Source organism: Poecilia mexicana, unplaced genomic scaffold (genome assembly GCF_051168715.1).
Source record: "Poecilia mexicana isolate PSO_F unplaced genomic scaffold, ASM5116871v1 scaffold_21, whole genome shotgun sequence".
Lineage (NCBI taxonomy): Eukaryota > Metazoa > Chordata > Actinopteri > Cyprinodontiformes > Poeciliidae > Poecilia > Poecilia mexicana.
Window position 1 is genome coordinate 7,019,779 of NW_028263390.1, and position 18,834 is coordinate 7,038,612.

General features: G+C 40.6%; 3 protein-coding genes across 4 annotated transcripts in view; 1 reads left to right on the plus strand and 2 right to left on the minus strand.

The window, feature by feature from the left end:
- Nucleotides 1–2,051: 2,051 nt before the first annotated feature.
- irak1bp1 (interleukin-1 receptor-associated kinase 1 binding protein 1) lies at nucleotides 2,052–3,794 on the plus strand. The gene is made up of 4 exons (XM_015002425.2): nucleotides 2,052–2,402; nucleotides 2,984–3,065; nucleotides 3,144–3,274; nucleotides 3,376–3,794. The coding sequence occupies exons 1-4, from the start codon at nucleotides 2,152–2,154 to the stop codon at nucleotides 3,626–3,628; spliced, it is 717 nt and encodes a 238-aa protein (XP_014857911.2). The 5' UTR covers nucleotides 2,052–2,151; the 3' UTR covers nucleotides 3,629–3,794.
- On the minus strand, nucleotides 3,636–7,410 carry LOC106927103 (uncharacterized). The gene is made up of 7 exons (XM_015002427.2): nucleotides 7,169–7,410; nucleotides 6,847–6,988; nucleotides 6,674–6,763; nucleotides 6,477–6,565; nucleotides 6,051–6,211; nucleotides 4,239–4,355; nucleotides 3,636–4,153 (listed from the first exon to the last, which is right to left on the minus strand). Exons 2-7 carry the CDS (start codon nucleotides 6,969–6,971, stop codon nucleotides 4,043–4,045), a joined length of 693 nt encoding a protein of 230 aa, XP_014857913.1. The 5' UTR covers nucleotides 6,972–6,988; nucleotides 7,169–7,410; the 3' UTR covers nucleotides 3,636–4,042.
- A 306-nt stretch (nucleotides 7,411–7,716) lies between these two features.
- phip (PHIP subunit of CUL4-Ring ligase complex) overlaps nucleotides 7,717–18,834 on the minus strand; it is a 36,710-nt gene continuing 25,592 nt past the window's right edge. For both annotated transcript variants that reach the window (XM_088002163.1, XM_015002424.2), the window contains exons 29-40: nucleotides 18,074–18,135; nucleotides 17,716–17,871; nucleotides 17,042–17,162; nucleotides 16,824–16,949; nucleotides 16,624–16,699; nucleotides 15,924–15,983; nucleotides 14,192–14,344; nucleotides 13,919–14,071; nucleotides 13,608–13,813; nucleotides 13,276–13,511; nucleotides 12,926–13,069; nucleotides 7,717–12,818 (exon numbers count right to left, since the gene is read on the minus strand). In XM_088002163.1, coding sequence (XP_087858289.1) covers nucleotides 12,109–12,818; nucleotides 12,926–13,069; nucleotides 13,276–13,511; nucleotides 13,608–13,813; nucleotides 13,919–14,071; nucleotides 14,192–14,344; nucleotides 15,924–15,983; nucleotides 16,624–16,699; nucleotides 16,824–16,949; nucleotides 17,042–17,162; nucleotides 17,716–17,871; nucleotides 18,074–18,135 — 2,203 coding nt within the window. In that variant the 3' untranslated portion in view covers nucleotides 7,717–12,108. The remainder of the gene's footprint in view (nucleotides 12,819–12,925; nucleotides 13,070–13,275; nucleotides 13,512–13,607; nucleotides 13,814–13,918; nucleotides 14,072–14,191; nucleotides 14,345–15,923; nucleotides 15,984–16,623; nucleotides 16,700–16,823; nucleotides 16,950–17,041; nucleotides 17,163–17,715; nucleotides 17,872–18,073; nucleotides 18,136–18,834) is intronic.

The window sequence follows — 18,834 nt, forward strand, 5'->3', positions numbered from 1 at the left end:
TTATCGTCTGCTATCAGAGATCCAAAGAGGAAATCCTGAAAAGAGAAAAACCCAGAGCGGTTACACAGCAAAGTCGAAGACAGACGACAGCTGCAGACACAGCAGAGAGAGAGCTGCGGGTTTTATCATCCCCAAAGTAAAAAATAAATAAAATAATAATAAAAAACACTAGAGGGGGAAGAAATGCAGCGTAAACTATATAAAATATGGCAACGCGCACCGAGCGGAGTCTGGAGATTTTCTTGCACAATATGAAAATAAAACTGCCATAAAACTGCACGGGGCCTTGATTGTGGTCTATGGAGAGACATGGAGGGAGGCCAACGCAGCCAGCTTGGACCGAACGAGACGGAAGGGGAGACATATCAACAGATTTAGAGATCGTCACAGTCGGAGCTGTTCTTCAAATGTGACCACAGTCTCAAATCTATACGGACCTCGGCTCCTTTCATATCCACAGATGAGAGGGACAGAACCTCCCCGATCCTGTTTACTGTGCTCTTTACGATAAATCTTTACAGCCTTGTTTTATGGTAGTCATCATATGAAGTTAAACTTATGGTCATCATGCTGACATCTGAAAGCACCTTAGCCCTATGATGAATGCCAGAGTTATTTTAAAAAGCACAGTGAGTGATCCACCATTCGGCTTTGACACCGGAGAGAGCGGAGGTAGACTTTTCTTTCTTTCTTCTTTTTAGAGCGATTCCTCATTAAAAAATATAAGAAGAATCCTCTGAACTTCAGCGGAGCTTTTAACAGTATGAGTCTCCTTTTCTCCGTCCTATGAAAACATCCCATCATACTGTGCTTTATCCCTCTTGGCTGGGGCGACGCATCAGATGTGGGGCTTTTCACAGAGCGTACCAGGGGACCGGCGAAACCAGAGACAACAACAACAAATACGTCCTTGTATTTTTAGGTTGTGATTATAATGCTCATTTCACAGTTTAATGCTCTAAGGAAACCATATAAACTTTGCTGTACAGAGAGGAACCGGCAAAATCGAGATCAAATCTCTACTGCTTCCAAATGGGTTTAAAAAAAACCCCAAAACAAAACAAAGCACACAGAAAACTTCTGACAATCCCATTTTGTGGGACATTTATTAATCCTTACTATTTGAGACACCTTTCTTTTTATGTTTATGTCATAATTAACCTACTTTATCTGCTAGTAAGCCGGCTTACATTAAACCAAATGTGAACTTGCTACCTCTCTAAATGCCAATTTGTTTTGACTATGAATATTTCTGTAGTCTTTATCTTAAATGTTCTTAAAACATCAAAAGGTAACATCAAAAGTTAGCACATTTAGACTTAAGGTGATATAGATTGCGATATATACGCCCCATCTGTTTGCTAACTGTTGCACTTTGCTGCCATCTACTGAGAAATCAGAGGTACTGAAAAATACGTATGAAACATTCAAATGCTTTCATTAGTGTACTGTCATAATCAAACACTGCAGCAGCTAATATATTATAGTTTAATACTTTCATTATTATTTGTACACTGTACCTTCAAAAGTATTAACTCTGACATTTTTCCCATTTTACTGCAGGATAAACATCCTTTTTTAGAAAAACACAAAAGCTGTAATTTGTAGTTGGTAAATTTTATGTAAAATTTGTCCATGGTTAATGATTCATTTACATATGTGGGACATTTACTTACATTTTACTTGCTTAAATTTATAAACCTGTTGCAAAAAAAGTACCTTTAGGAAATAATTTTACTACATTGTTGTTTTTTTAAGTTGAGTAAAATTATGATATACCACTATTCTTACTTGAGTGAAATTTCTGGGTACTCTATCCACTTTGCAGTGTTAGTAAATAAAAAACATTTCTTTTTTACTAAAAATACCAGAATTTGCACATAACTATTTTTTGTCTGTTATGAAATTATTGTAAAATATCAAATCATTCGATATACACAGTATTCAGGTAGCCATTTTACGTAATACTTTCTTACTCTTGCTTGAGTAAGTTCTTGGATAGCTACTTTTATTTTTTACTTGAATAAAAACATACCGACCTACTACTTAATGTACCCACCGTTACTCCTAGCACTACAAGTCCCAGGAAGCCTTTCGTCCGTCGCCATAGAAGCGGGAAGTTCATTTCTTGAGCTTATTTCCAGTTCCACTATGAACGCCCCGGTTCGCATCTTCGCCGCTTTGCCAGCGGCAGAAACCGACGATAAAGACAAACAGCAGGGTCTAGAGTTAACATGTCTCAATAAGCCGGTGAGGGAGGTTCAGGTGACCGGGGTGGCGGAGGTTTCCTGCCCGGCCGACCGAGCGTGGTTGCTGGTCAGTGTGACCAGCACGAAGGACTCGATAAACGAGGTGACAAACAGTATTTCACGGCGACTGGAATACATTTCCCAGACGATCAGGTAAAAACAACCGAGCTTAGAAAATGACAAATTCGTATCGTAACTGGCTTTTGTTCCTAGCGGTAACCGGCATGCAGTGCCGGTTAAAGTATTCGTACTCCTTTAACCTATCCACACTTTCGACACATTGCACCCATGAAATTCAATATTATTGTGCTATAATATAGCACAACAATAATGAGAAGTAAATTGTTCTCAATGTTTTTCATAAATAAAACTGCGTGGCTTGCATTCTTTAAATCATGTAGTTCCTCAGAATGCAATATTACATCAGACCAATAAAAAAAAATTTACATAAAAATTTGGGATAAACAAAAAGGACGTTTAATCCCTGCTTCTAGGTTATTTTCAAAAGGTACTTTTAATCTGACAAAAGAACCTCATTGGAAAGCATATTCCAATTTAATGAAATGTATATTGTTACTAGCAATAACCTTGTTAAAAAAATTAATTTGACAAATGTTACAATCTTTCAGTACTAAAATTTTATTTGCTCAGGATGCTATGAATCCATTCTGCTATTTACAAAAAAAGGTCACTTATATTTAGTCTGTAATATAGTTGTCTTTCTTTCTCCTTAGACAACATGGCGTCAGCGAGGAAGACACAACAGTGAGACGGACTCTTCGCCGACATGCTGAGACCTACACCATGGATGCAGAGGTGAGGTGTTTGGACAGCTAATTGGTTTTGCAAGAGTAGAGTTGCCTGACATGACAGCGTTGCCAAATGCTCCCCCAGATCGTGGTGACCTTTTCAGAATTCAAGAAGATGGAGCATATGTGTTGCGTCCTACTGGAAAAGCTGGATAAGAGTGTCCAAGTGGGAACGCCTCGGTTCTTCCACAGCGCTGCATGCCTGAGTGAGCTGAGGTGCTTACAGCTCCAAACGGGTATCGTCTCATTTAAATCAAATGCAGGAGTTGTAACCAGTGTGTTTGTGTTGGGTGGTGTTTCTTTTTTTTTTTTTTAAGGCTTCGCGCGTCTGTGTCAGCAGTTGAAAATGCTCAACAAAAGGCCAGTCAGATCGCTGAGATGCTGGGGGAAAGTTTGGGGGCCACATTGCTGGTCAGAGAGGAGGAGACCAAGGAGTGGAGGAATGAAGAGGAGGCTACAGATGGAGAACGCAGCTTGACGCACGTTCCTCCTCTCCTACCTACAGCCACCGTCACCTCGCAAGTGTCTGTTTCCTTCAGCTTCAAAGACAAAAGCAGGAAAAAACTCTAAACACACATTTTGGAGAGTCTAGAAACACTTTATTGCACGGTTTTCACGCTTGAACAGATGTTCAAATTTCATAGTCTTTGCCAAAGTCGAAGCAGTCCCGGTGGCTTTCATTAAAATCGTCTGCACACTTTAAGCTAAAATACTGTAAATTATAAATATATATATATATATATATATATATATATATATATATAATAAAAAAAAAGAAGTTTGACTTTCTTATATTTGTTACTTCTAATACCAATATTTGTCTCCATATTCCAAAAAGGCAAAAGTGAGTCCCAGTGAGGAGAGATTCGGTGTGTGTCTCTGATTTACACACCTGTTGGTGTTTAAGTTCAATACCTGTCTTCGAAGAAACGTCACGACAAACTGAGACCAAGCTCAGGAGTGCAATCGTGAAAACCGTCCCAGTCAGTCGTCCTCGGTCTCGTCCTCTGGGAACAGCTCCCTGAGCCAATCCTGCATGACGAATCGCGTCCCGTCAAAATGCGTGAAGTAGTTCTCCAGGGTGGGAATGTCCGGCTACAAACATCCAACCGTCAGTTCAAGATGCGAGGAGTGTGTGAGCATAAAAGAAACCTTAAGTTCTGCGGCAGTACGTCCTTACCCTCATCCCTGTGATGCGCTCCAGCTGTGTTTGAGGCAAGTATGCAACCATCAGAGAAGAGGGTCCAGGCCCGCCGAACAGCACCTTGTAATGTGGCGTTTTCTCCGCCTTTGTGTCCTGTTTTCACACAAAACAACGTACCACTTCTTTTTCATTTTTTAATCAACAAGGTCTCTATAGAGTCTAATTGGACTTGACATCAACAAGCACTCAAAATGGGTCTGATATTAAACGAAATAAGGATATACGTAAAAGTATCACATGCCCACGATTGGGAATAGTAGAAGATCATATTCTTATTAAAAGAACCTTGTGACAGTGCATGGCATCAGGAACTCTTTGGAATACTAGGAGATTTTCACATAAAAATCAGTTTTCTCTATAAAATGAAAATTGTTTCCTATTGGTTAACTAAAAGTCAACCGGTTGTTTAGTAGTCTTGTCCTACCATCACAAATGCAAACAAGGGAAGTCTACTTCTCTATATCAATAGGATGTTTAATGTCACTGTATTCTTTGGTTGGATGTTGCTATATTTTTTCATCAACAGTTTGGCTTGGTGTGAAACAAAACAGGGCTGGGCAATAAAATAATATCTGTTGGGATAGACATGTGATCAATATCAATAAAAGATTTGTCCGAAAGAATTTTGATAATTTCATCTAACTCCAATCCAGAGTCGCAGGGCATTCTGGGGGGATGTAGGCAGAGGAAAGGCTTTTACCGCTAAACGTCTCACCGACTCGGCTAAGAAATGTTGGTAGCATCAGCTAACTCACTCTTGATAAGCTAGCAACAACTTATGTAACTTGCACAGTAGCAGTTTCATGTTGCCTCTAACGTATTCTGGAACAGTTCACTCCTCAGAGGTCTGTATGTAGTCGAAGAGGACTCGAAGTGAACGTCTGCTGGAGACATTCACACAAAGGTATCGGATGTGTACTCGTTGATGTGCTGAGTTGAACAGGAAACTGCTTGGCAAGGAAACAATGTTCACATCGAACTGATAATGTAGAGAGTCAGCGCAACCAGTTGCAAGGACACATTGTGTGACTGCCACTCTTTGTGCAGCTGACAGTTATGTGGTGGAGACTAAACAGGGCTAGGTGCCCAACTAGCTCTTCAAACGTGCTAGCATCCATTCGGATTATGGGAGGCGAAGGAGTTTGTCACAAGAAATGTAGGTAATAAGTACGCTTGACTATAAAATCTTGACCATCCGCAGACAATGCTGTCACCACTTATAAAGGAAGGAGAAAATGAGTACAACCGCTCTAGAGGAAATTGTACATAAAGGAGGAAAGGCCACGTCTCAAGGTTGGCAGTACTTTGAATAATTTAAAACCAAAAACGACCAATAATTAAAATGATCAACTGATACTGAAATGCTTATATTGCAATACTTTTTCAGCTGTATTGCCCAGCCCTTAAACAAAATATGTGTAAAAAAGTACCTAGTCCTTACTCGTGAGTATATGGAGGATCAAGTTCTTTGTTAGAGTAACATTGAAAAAAAATCTGCTATATTCTCCAATAAACTGAAATGGGTTGCCACATTGGCTCACCAGACACTAAGTTCTTATCCTATGGCATTCTTAGTCTCCCAACCTAAATCTTGTAGAAGCCCTGTAGGGCGCACTGGATAAAGCATAAGAGCAAACCAAGGATCCTAGATTATGTCTAAGATTGTGTAAAGAGAAATGAACAGTTCTCCATATCTGAATCCTCCATGAGTGCTTAGAAATGTGGCCAGTCCAGTGAGTTATTGAAGCAGAACGACCTTAAAGATATGAACGAGTTCTGCTCACCAACCTCAGAGTTCGAATACATTTTGTCCACCCACTCCTGAGGAGCTCGGAGTTCTTCGTCCCAGCTCACCACCACTCCGATCATGTGGCCCTTCCTCTCCATCACCACCTCTCCGACCCGCAGGAACACAAACGGGGGGCGAGGGCTACGCACTGCCTTGGAGGCTGCAGGGACAAAAGGTGTGCAAGTATTTAAAGCAAGTACTGAAAGGGAAATCAATCACAGGGAAGACAGCTGCCTCAGGGCCTTATTTAAGTCTACTAGATAATATCCAGATAAGATGCTAGTGTCATTAGTGGTGATTATAATACATTAGAGGATGATCAAACACTAAAGATTCAGAAATAACACTGGGTGAAACTGGCAGCAGCATGGAAATAACACCGTATCTAAAGTCAAGAGACGTACATATACTGGAATTTCACAAACCTCCAAAGAATCCATGATCATTATCAAATATCATGGTTTCTATTGGTGGAGACATTTGTTCCTCTTCTTGTCCCAACCCAACCAGAGACCTGCAGGAAGTCAGAATATTTGTTTACGAGAAGAAGCTGAGTTGGGTTTGCTTACTAAACCTAAATGGAAAGAAAAGAGTTTATTTCAAAACTTAAAAGTCTACTCACTTGACTTTGGACAACTGCTGGTTTGTCCAGTCACTCCATGCAGTAGCGTTAAGGTATGACGTTCTCCACTGTTTCCATATGCGGAGCAACCTGAAAAGCATTTAATAATATTGCCCTATATTATCTCAATGTAATTACAGTATTTAAAGCACTTTTATAGCGCTACCCCTTACCGCGTGGTTGCGTGGTAGCGCTGCGCCGCCGTAGAGCCGCTCCACCGGGAGATGTAGTACTGCGCGGGCACAGCGGAGAGCAGGAGCGCGATCTGCAGCGCGGCGGCGGGGCCGAGCTGAGGCATGACTGCGCAGCTGGCACCTGAAGGCAAACAGGCGCGTCAGGTGCATGCGGGGAGTGCGGAACTATTGAAGCCAAAGTCTATATAGTTTTTTTTTTAGCCTCCATAAGGAAAAAGCTTTACTGACATTTACTTATTACAATTTAAAAAAAAAACTTTAACGTAGTAACAGCCTATTTCTGTAACAGTAGCTCTCTTACCTCTTTCTGAAGTCCAAACTTTCCTTTCTATCTGCTCAACATTGTGCTGCGGAGAGTTGTTTGCGCCTGGGAAACCTGAGCAGAGTGACAAGGTTTCACTTCTGTTTTATTTACATAAACGGCAACCCATGCCGCCGCCACCTTTGTATTTACAGTATTTCGAAAAACTTTCCGAAACAGGTGCTCTGCCCAATCATAGCAGCCCACGGAGGAGCGGACGGACCTTTAGCGACCCGCCACGTCAGGAAACTCGTGAGGTCCGGGTGAGTGAAGAAGTGACACCTGCGCTTTAGCGACGCAAGGGGGCAGAGTTGTTCATCCACTGCCGCAAAACCCACTTTATAGGAAATAAATCCGAACAGCGCTGAGAACTTCACAAATTTAATTACAGAAGTGAAACTCAGATATGATATAGATTAATTAATTACACGATGATATCTTCTTTTTTTGTTTACAAATGTATTGATATTTTTCTATGACTGCTACTGAAAATGGTCCAAAATTTAGTTTCTCAGAAAAATTAGATGAAAACTGTAACAAAAGCAAGATTGTTATGGAAATACATTTTGTTTTATTTTGAAATCAAGGTCTCACAATCTGGAGGAAGATCTTTCTGCTTCCTGAATTAATGCAGCAAAGATACAAATAACATTTTCTTATGCCACAAATAACGAAAAGTAAGCTGAATATGGAAACACAACTGTTTATTTACTTAAAATATTGGTATGAACTAACAGGACAGTAGTACTCCCCTACACATACATTCTAGCTTTATGCCTTTTATTTTATTTTTTTTTTGCATCACTTCCTTTAAATATAAAAAGTATCCAAACTAACAAAGACAGCTTCATCAATAATTTCACATAAAAGACCCCCTCCCCCCCCCTCTTCTCACTTTTATCTCCGACAGCTCCATAAAACCTAAAATTTTTAAACATCTCAAAACGCTTCCAGGTGGCTCACATGCACCCACTTCACTCACTCACACACACTGATGCTTCAGGCAGGCGCCACAAGCAGCATGACTCTGCCACACACCTACAGAGTCTCACATTGAATAGATCCCATGTTCTCATGAAAACATAAATGCTCAAGTGCAGCTCTGAACTGCCGAACCAGGGATTTAAAACGACAAACACATATTTTAAGGGGACTGCTGTAAACGTAAGCCCCATATCTCAAAGTAAAGAATCCCGGGTCAGTAGATTAGTTAATCTGTGCATTCAGATAGACAGATTTATTGATACCCCAGGTAAAGATGGATGAAACACCTAAAACAAGCTTTTATTGCAGGTATATAATCTCACACAGAACAATTTAAAATGTACATTCAATTAGTAGGAAAACAATCCCATTAGAAGTAATTAAGAAAATCAGTGAACACCATTATCAGATGTTCCCTACATCTGATAATGCAACCAAGAGTGAACCAGGAAAAAAAAATGATTGTGATGTGTTTGTCAAGTCCAACTATCACAAACATAAAGATTTAAAACTTGCTATTATACTTCAATTCGACCAAAGGACGAATATGTGGGAACCACTAGAGGGGCTGTTATGCTGTGGGCCTTGTTTTTGTGCAAAACCAGGACATTTGAAATAAAAATCTGCTGACATGTCCCAGTAAACTTAAAAAAAAAAAGAGCTGGCAAAATGATCTTCAACATTTTGCCAGGTCAACACTGAAGTGATTCACAAAGCATAGAGTCAATACTTCATTGAACATTTCAGCCCATAGGACTAAATCCGATAGAAAAGTAGCAGCTAAATGTGTGAGATTATACCACTGCAATAATAGATCTATTTATTTATAAGGTTTTTACATATCTTTCCCTGTGGCACCAACAGATTTTTATAAGTCTGTCGACTGTACTACTATACATTTGAATTGAAAATAACATTAAAACTTTATGTGCACATAAAGTAGTTATAAAGTGATGTTATTTTTTTTAAAAAGCCATGAATAAACACTTAAAGCCAACTAAATCTTCCACTCAAAATAAATACTTCCATGGGTAAAGATTTAAACCTCAATCGGAAAACATATTTTGTCTCACCCTGTTGAGAAAAACAATCGCTAGTATTTGGCCCTTTCAGATTTAAAATAAACTTTTTATACGGACATTATAAAAACTAAAAAGAAGAAAAAAAAACAACAAAATCCTAAAATGTGTGGCAGAGCATAAAGCATCATTCTATCTCCATGGATCGATCCATTGATATATCCTCTTGTATGGCAGGGAGACAGACAGAAGACACGTAACACACATCATATATAAATGAACATCCACAGTGGAGACAATAAAAGTTAGTTAGAAAACACATTCAAAAGCCATGTTCTAAAACTTCAGTGCCCACAGACAGAATTTGGCATTGACAAACCTATTTTTTTTTAAACAAACAATGACAAACAGGATATATGTTCGGTAATATGTGAGCTATGAGATGAACCAGGTGTGTGTCGACGCTAGCATCCAGTCGGTCCCACAACACGTGATGAAACTCGCAGATTTTGGCATTCACTTCCTCTGTGCTGGAGGACAAACAAAATACCGGGAACAGATGCGTCTTTATAAACTCGGTACCCATTACGTGTGGCAAAAAGAGAGTCCAAAGTTACAAAGTTCTTTTTTTTCTTTTCCCATAAACTCAAAGTCCAGTTCTCAGAATATAGAAATGAGCAGAAACAAGAAGTCCAAATGTAAAATGATAAAACAAGGCCCCATAAGGGGAAAAAAAAAACAAAAAACAGAGGACTCAATATGCCAGAGTAGCAAAGGCACACTATCAGAAACGTGAAGCTGTTTTTCTGGAAAAATGCAGCTCGATCCGGTTTCCCTCCACTCCCGGCTGTTTTGCTTTCCAAATTACGAGGAAGTTGCAAGAACTTAGGAGACAGGTTTGCATGTGAAAAGTGAATGCTGTCACCGTAGAAGCATCTCAACATTCTTTCAAACTTGTTCTAGAAACATGGCAGATGCATCTCAAAGCTAGCGACCACTCTCTGTACCGTAGGGTCGGTTTCGTCGACAGATTAATTCTTCTCAGCAGCTCTGAAGTCGTTTCTTTGAGCGGTTCCTCAACCATCGAACTGTATGCCACTGTATGTACGCTCCAGGTAAAGCCTGCACTCAGTTGTGTTAAAAACCAGCACACACAGACACACAGATACACACACGCACACCGTTGCCGGTCAGATGTTTACATCCAATCACGATGGGCATAAATGACGGGGTGTTGAACTGTTTCTGCAACTAAACACAAGAGCTGGTGCACAAGTTGAAATTTATTGTAGATTTTGAAAATGACATACCTAAGGTTAAATATGTACTGTTCGGCTCCGCTAATATTTAGTGAAATTCCCCTTTTTCAGTTGCTAAGAAACCAACAGGCTAAAACTGATTCTATCTTTTGAGAGATGGCTGTCTCATTTCCTGTTGGAAACAACTAACCCTTCTTGGTTACATAAGATGATTTTACATCTAAACCTGTCCGGTGTATGAATATTTTAGAGCTTAACAGTAGCTGTTAATTTCAGGTTAAGTTGAAGAATTCACTATTAAACCCAGAAGTACGACTGGCAGCGAAACAGACCCTCAGTTTATTACTGCTGCGACCGAGCTTAACAGATGGAACAGAGTTCTCAGGTTTAAAATGTTTCTTTTTAATCAATCACAGTTTGGGTGAGATGAGTGAACCTTGAGAACATGTTGAAGGTTACAATGGAGCAATGATCCCAGACACATCAGGAATAGTTTTTTAGTTGATAAATCACGCTAAAATTAATCTTCTGGAATGTCCCCGAAGAATACCGTATCAAAGTTTCATGGGAGGAAACCAAACTACAAATTCTACGAAAAAGTCCGGTCAAACGTTCCGCTAAAATCATACCAGAAATTTCTCCCAACCGTTAATCTGGTTGTATTTCATATTTGATTCTGTATGTATAACTTTAAACCTGTGTGGATTAGAAAAAAAAACATTAAAAAATCTAAAATTACTCCAAATTCTTGTTTTTAAAATTAATTCAAGTTGCATCTTAGTTCATCTACATTATAAGTTGCCTCAAATTAAGATGACATTAACGCCAATAATGACAGGATGCAAATGTGCGACCGGAACTGTACTTGCAAAATGCAAGTTTGTAGACAAACAGGCACATGCACACCCACACACCTTACGTGTAAAAGGCACAAGGTATTGCTAATGCAGAGGACGCATTCAGAAATGATATACAAGCGCATCAATGACTCCTTTCACTCATGCAACATATTTTTCCGCCTCACAGTAAAACCAGCTTTCAGGAAGAAGACGCTTCCTCTCTCTAATTGACATGCAGAAAAGAACAAAAACACATTAACAGTACACTAAATGTACAGATGTACAGTACCGACAAAGGTACGCCATTTGGTATTTTAGCACAAACAGACACGCTCAGCTCAGCCAATGTGTAAGACTTCCAAATCAGAGGGACGATCATATGAAACTTTAGAAAGAGCAATGAAAAGGTTGTATAAAAAACAGAAAGGATGAAGTTAGGGGGAGAATATGTAGTCTTAGGCCAGTTGTTCGCGTAGGTCAGACCGATTTACTTTTCGTCCCAATCTGACTCTGAACTGTGTTTAAGGTCCGGCAGAGGAGAGGTTCGTCAGACGAAGTGAGAAACACCGCCTTCACAGAGAGAGATTCTGTGTGCTCCTGTGGGATCCAACATGGATCAATAGAATAGGAGGTGTGGGAGCATATGAACATGCAGTGCTAAAGTGCTTAGTGGGCAGAGAGGAAGGTGGGGTCAATGACGAGCAGGGTAACAGGTAACGGCACAGTTTGCTCTCCATAGCATCAGCCAACTGAGCCTCCGTTTGGTCTAAAGCATCCGATCCGAACATCCTGCCGGGATCTCTCGGCCCTCTGAGCACTCGAGCTTGTGCATATGTTCTTTACCAGCCTATGAGATTGGCTTTGGCCTTTTCTGTCAGTTTGCGGACGCGCCCCTTTGAGGACGTTCCAAAGGTGATCGACGAGTCCTCAAACAGCAACTGCCTCTGTTCCTCCTCTGAGTCCTCTTCCATGTACCAGGCAGACCGCCTTCCTTGGTTACGTGTGCGCATCGACCCTATCGTCCCCTCTCCAGCCTCGTCCTTTGGAGACTCTTTCCGACCGGATCGCTCGGAGGAAGTCTGGGGATGAGGCGTGGCCTCCTCATTGGTTCTCCTGCTGCTCCTTCTCAGCGGTGAGGGCTCAGGCGACTCGGCAGGAGAAGTCGATTCCTTCGTTTTTACTATCCGCGGTCGGCCTCGTCGCCTCGGTGTCACTGCTGCACCAGAGTCTGATGGTGCTGACGTTTCCGGGGCGGATGACATGCCGCCTTCGTCCCCTGTGGAATGGTCCAGCTCGTCATCCGGAGTGGAGCTCCGGCGACTCCTACTCTGTCTCAACTCGTCCTGTTCCTGCTTGCTCTTTCTGCCTTTCTTCTTGCCAGGCGGTCGGCCTCGGGGTCTTGAGGGGCTGGCTGGAGTCGGAACTTCTGGAGGACTCACCGGTGAGTCCATTCTGGACCGTCGCCCCCTTCTTCCCATGCCTAAGGTCATGTGACCGTTGTGTCCGTTCAGATGGGCCGTACTTTGAGTCGAGGGGCTGGAAGGAGAACCTTAAAAGGAAAAAGATGGACAAAAAGAGAAGACACATGTAGATATGATTTATCGTTCATTCTTAAACCAAAGCTATGTCATTTCGTTTGATGTTGGAAACACCAACCGGGTGTGTGTCGCACGGGGGTCCTGAGTTTCCGACGAGTGCTTCCACCGCTACTGTCTGCTGCTGGAGGGGGCGTGGCCTTTTCAGGAACTGGTGGCGTTGAAGCTCGGACAGAATTATGAGCCCGCAGTGAGCGAGAAGATTCTGACAATAGACAAGAGATACAGCAATTTGGCAAATTACTAAATGGGTCACTGTTATTTCGTGACATAATAAAACAGCTTAGGGTTTTAAATGTTACACCTTTATCTTTCATCACCAAGAATATGAAGACATAGACTAGGCCAGTCTAAGACAAGTTCAGACTTTGATCTAAACTACTCTGTCATTAGTATTTGATTTAATCTCACCTCCAGTGCTCGGTGTGCTGTTAGTGATATTACTCGATGAAGGAGGTGAGGAGTGTGCAAAGTGGCGTGCGGAACTACGCGTCCGGCCCGGAGCTGGGGTATCCGCTTTACCGTTGACCAGCTGTGGAGTCTGTTTCAGAGGGACATGCTGTCTGAGGGAAGGCAGCCGGGACGGAGCTGGTGACGGCTCCTTCTTGGCAGTCACCCTGGATGATACGCGTCTTTTCCTCTCTGGGCTACAAGCAGTCAGAAAGGAAACCGAGGGATCGTCTTTAGCTTCAGGTTTGATTAGTAACAATTAAAAAGTAGTGCTTTACTTTTTTTTTTTTTACCTGGATGCATTGCTACTTGTGGGTGATTCGCTCCTCCTTCTCTTTGTCGTGTGCCTTGTCTGTCTATCTGCGGCGTGTCGCGTCTGTCTGTCTGTCCCACGTCTGGTCAATTTATCTGTCATGCCGTGGATTGCTTTGTAATCAGAAAGGATGGGGCTGATATGCTCCTCAAACAGCGCAGAAAGACGAAGACTCATGCTGTATATCTGCAAACACAAGGCACAACTGAAAATCAATCATAAAAAAAGAAGGAGCTGACTATAGAAAGACCTGTTAGGGCTTGGAAGTGTCTTTTTGCGAATGATTCTCACCCGGGACTTTTTACTGGGTGTGTACGCTTTGGAATTGCTGAAAATTAGTCTGACATCCTTGGAGAGCTCAATGGGAGATGGATAATTTCCTTCAGTCAGCTTTTTTAGAACTGTGCCAAAGTCCATCGGAGAGTCAACTATTTGCAGGTAGTCCTACAGATGCAGACAGGAGTAGAAAAGGAAGAGAGAAAGAACAAAGATGATTAATAATATCAGCTACAGAACTGAAGCAGCACATGGTATCCGTAACATAGGGTTTTGAATCATTCGTACCGGGTACTCCTGTATGTCCACCGGTTCTCTAAAGGGCTCAGAGTCTTCACACTGAAAGATAAGGTCCAGCAGCTCCTTGCAGCGTCCTTTCCAAGCATGAGGATCGTAAGAACGAGGACGGGTCCGTAGCTGGCGCTTCATGGGCTGACGGCCCTACACAGTAAATCCAAAGTTAATGGCACACACTGCAGTGGCTTACAGAAAGCTCTCTCTTCTAATATATCTCTTCTGAAATGCATGAAAGTGACCAGTACGGGTGTTTTGTTTTCACTCGTGAGCAGCTGACACCGATAAATGGCAACACTAGAAAATTTCTGAAGAAATTTAAACGGGGCCTGCCAAAGTGTGCCTGCCGGTTGGAACCCAACTTTTTGATTCTAAAAATTAGCATCAATGCTAAAGTAAGCTACATTGTACTCAATAGCATGTGGAGAGTCACAAGCATGTTGAGTAACATGGACCTACTCCATTTAGTATGTTAAAATGAGTGTAGAAGCTAAACTTAGCCAAAATGCTAATGTTAGCCTAAATGCTGCCAGTGGCATGTGAGGTATAACTAGCATGTTGTCTTTGATTTCCTCCATTCAGAGTGCTAAATGTGGCTAATAAATAAAACAATAGCTAAAAAGCTTATATTAGGGAAAAGCCTACTGCTAATGTGGGCAGTAGCTACGGCTAATGTACTGTAATGTTCAAAAGTCTAACAAAAAAAGATATTGGTTTTAAATACTGTATACAAATGATTAAGTACACAACTTTATTTACATCCGGTGCTGTTACTGTTACAAAGGAGGAGTGCAAACAGGAGGCTCATCTGATTTTAAAGTGGCAGGGCAGAACTGCCACTGCCACTCTATAAGCCGCCCTGGTTCCAGTGAGGGGCAGTGCACTGCTAATGTTTGTGCTAATGTTAATGTCTTCTGAATTTTACTTTTGCAAAAGTAAAAATCAAATGTTTACTTCGTGGCCCTTGGTTACCAGAAAACGCGCTCATCTCTTAGCAACAGATTATCAACAAATGTAGTTATTGTTCAAAAACACATAAGATTTCTTCTGCTCTTTTGAAATACTACTTATATTATACTACTTAACAAGAATTGTGCAGTTGGCGAGTCTTTCAGAAAAGTGAAATTTATTTATTTTTGTCATGGGTGATAAATATATTATAAAGCAGACATTCAACACAAAACTAAAAATCTGAAAAAAATGCTCATCTCTTCATAGCAAATTAATTATCGTTTCTAAAACATAAGCTATTTTGAAATACCGCTCATCTGCTTAGACACAAGAAATTTACAGTTATTAAATTTTGATAAAGTAAAAATCTGATTTACACTTCGAGGCAGTTTGTTACCAGGGGAAAAAAAAAACTCTCATCTCTTAACATCAAATTAATTAGCGTTTATAAAACATAAGCTCTTTTGAAATACTGTCTATCTGCTTAGGCACAAGAAATTTACAGTTATTAAATTTTAATAAAGTAAAAATCAGATTTATATTTCGTGGCAGTTCGTTACTAGAAAAAACACTCATCTATTCACACCAAATTAATTATTTATAAAATATAAACTCTTTTCAAATACCGTTTATCTGCTTATTTATTTATTTATTTATTTATTATCTTTTTATCTTAATGGCGAAAGGAAGCAGCAGTTATTTTGAGGTGTAGAGCAATAGCTGCCTTCCATGCATTGCTATGGCACACCCCAATAATGGCAATTAGTCACGTTACCTTATGGTTTCGGGTTGATGTTCCTGGAGCATTATTATCCTCATCATCCTCCTCATCATCCTGCACAAGAAAAAAAATGACAAAGGGCCCATTATAAAAGATCTCACAGTCAACTACAGCTATATTTCAAGTATATTTGTTTTTTAAATGAAATAACTGTAATTTACTCAAGCAAACAACAGAGAAGCAACAGTCAAAACTAAATTATATAGAACAATTACTAACGACGTAGAGTAGTATAGTGTGACAATGTATACCACAGTATCCTTTACCATACTATAGTGGCATAGCATGGTATAGCATTCCAATGTGTAGTATTGTGTAATATAGTTACTATATGACATACAGTACTGTAATTTACAGTGTGGTATGGCAAAGTGTAATATGACATAGTATTATACAGTGTAGTATGGGATGTATATACATTGTATAGCAATGTATAGTATATTATAGCACAGTATAAGATAGTTATATTGTAGTACAGTATAGAATAGCATAGCAATGCCATACTATACTAGTAGCATAGTACTAGTGCTGTAATATACTATACATTGCTACACATTGTATAGAAATATATAGTATATTATGGCACAGTATAATATAGATCTAGCATAATAAACTACAGTATAGCATAGCATAGGAATGTATAGTATATTACAGTATAGTGTACGACAGTATGGCACAGTGTAGGTAAACACACCTCGTCTTCAGAGTCAGAGAAGGTGGCCTTCTTCATGGTTTTGTACAGAGGCTTGAGATCTGTGAGACTTTGGTCCCTACAGATCAAAGAAAGCAGATCAGCAACTAATGACTGGACGGATTAAGAATTTCATTGAAAATGCAAGTTTACATATGAAATACATATTAAACATGATGACTCCACATTTCAGCTCAACATACTTAATGAACGCCAGCATGAGGTCGGAGACGAACTTGGCGGTCGTGACGATGAACGATCCCGGCTCGTTGAACGTCTGGGCGTTGTGTTCTATATAACGAACCTCCCACATTAAAGAGGAAAGGCGCCTGGAATAATAACAACAATATGCTTTTTTTTTTTTTTACAGACTTGCTCTCATTCATACACACTGCTTCCGGCACAGCCTCGGGTGAGTTACCTGTAGAAGTGGTTCACCAGCCTTTCACGTATGGTGCTGAGATCGGTGACGTAGGCCACGACCGTGCAGTACGTGGGGTACGCCTGTAGATCTACCGGGAAGGCAAACGGTGCTGCCACGTCTGAGAGAGGCCGATATGTTTGACAGTAGACAGAGAAATAATAAAAAGCGGTTTAGTGCCGGTGTGTTTTACGCTGCAAGAAGCTCTGAAAATAGGAAGAGTGAAGGAAACAACAACCTTTTGATTAGTAACAAAATGCAGGAAATAAAGGTGTATGTTTAGTCAGATTACGTATTGCTTTAACCAAAATATAAAAGTCATGTTTTTTTTTGTTTTTTTTTCAAAACCATTTCCCTAATTTACATTTATCAGATGAGATAGCTCTGGTCAAACCTGTGAGGCTGAAAACCAGTGGAATAAATAAGAGACAGCTGCGACAGAATGTGCTAGCTTCCACCAGGGGGAGCCCTCGGACTAGATTTCCTTCACAGTTTATGTTTGGTATAACATCACAACAGTTAACTGTAATAAAAGCCAGCTCTTTGGTGCTTTATGTTAATATTCAACCAGTCTATTCCTGTGTTGATGAGCTCAGAATGGTGACTCAAAGCTGCTGGAAATGACTGTGTGGCTCAATTTTACTTTCTCTTAAAGGGAACTGGTGACATCATACCGAGCATGCAGAGTTGGTCGATGGCTTTGATGATGCGTTCGCACTCTTCGGCCCGCGTGCGGCAGCCCCATTCACCATCCTGCGGGACGTACAGCAGATCTTTCTGCTCGTCTTCTGTCAGAGGGACACTCGTGCCCAGCTCGTCGGGAAACGTGGCTGCAGTGCGAGGAAGGGGCGAAACAGAAGGGAAAGTTTTCAAAATGATAAATGCAAGGGTTGTCTAGAGTTGATATCCCAACTTTACGATCTTTGCTGCATGTCTTGTCCCTTTGCTATTGTGTTTGACAGCTGTGAATGAAAGGCACTAGTAGGTGCCACAAAGTCTGAGAAAAAAGTATTAAAAGTAGGAGATGCTTACCGTCGTCGGGGATGGGCTCCATGTCCCACGGGCTCATCTTCTCTGTGTCACCGTTATCCCAGCTGCATGGAAAACATCAGGGATCAGTTCTCTGTACCCTCACTTTCTATTCCTGTTGATTTCATTTGTATTATTGCTGTTTTTTTTTGTTTTTGTTTTGTTTTTTCAAATAAGTGACGACGGCGCATTGGGAAAGCGTTCTCTTCTTAGAGATTTCGTCCTTTTGAGCTTTACTTTCACGCTTATATACCTCAGGTCTTCAAATATCAACATCTGGTCAAGAGTAAAAAGAGCAGTTTTTAAATGGTGATTTCTTTAATTAGGACAAAAAACTGTGGGGAAAAGTAACTCCTCTAAATGTAATAAATACATATCGAATCAGATTTAGGTATAGGGTTTTCTCTTTCATCAGTCAGAAGTGGATTTGCTGATGTGTTTTTAGATCACTGTTTTGTGCATAAGTGAAATACGCCATCTTGTGTTTAAACAACAAAAAAGTTACCTTTTTAACCCTTTTAGTTCCACCGTACTGCTATCTGAGTCTTTTTTTTTTAGATATGCTACTAACATATAAGTTCCACCGACTGTCAATCCTCACCTCTGAATCTAAAAGCAGATCCTTTCGGACCTCCCACTCTTTCCTTTTCACCTTCAGTTCTCTCTATTTCTTAGAAACATATTTCATTTTGTTCTCTGGCTCCACTACGTGCGTACAATGTTTTTAAACCTGATGGTCAGATAAAGATCCCTTGGCTTTTTTC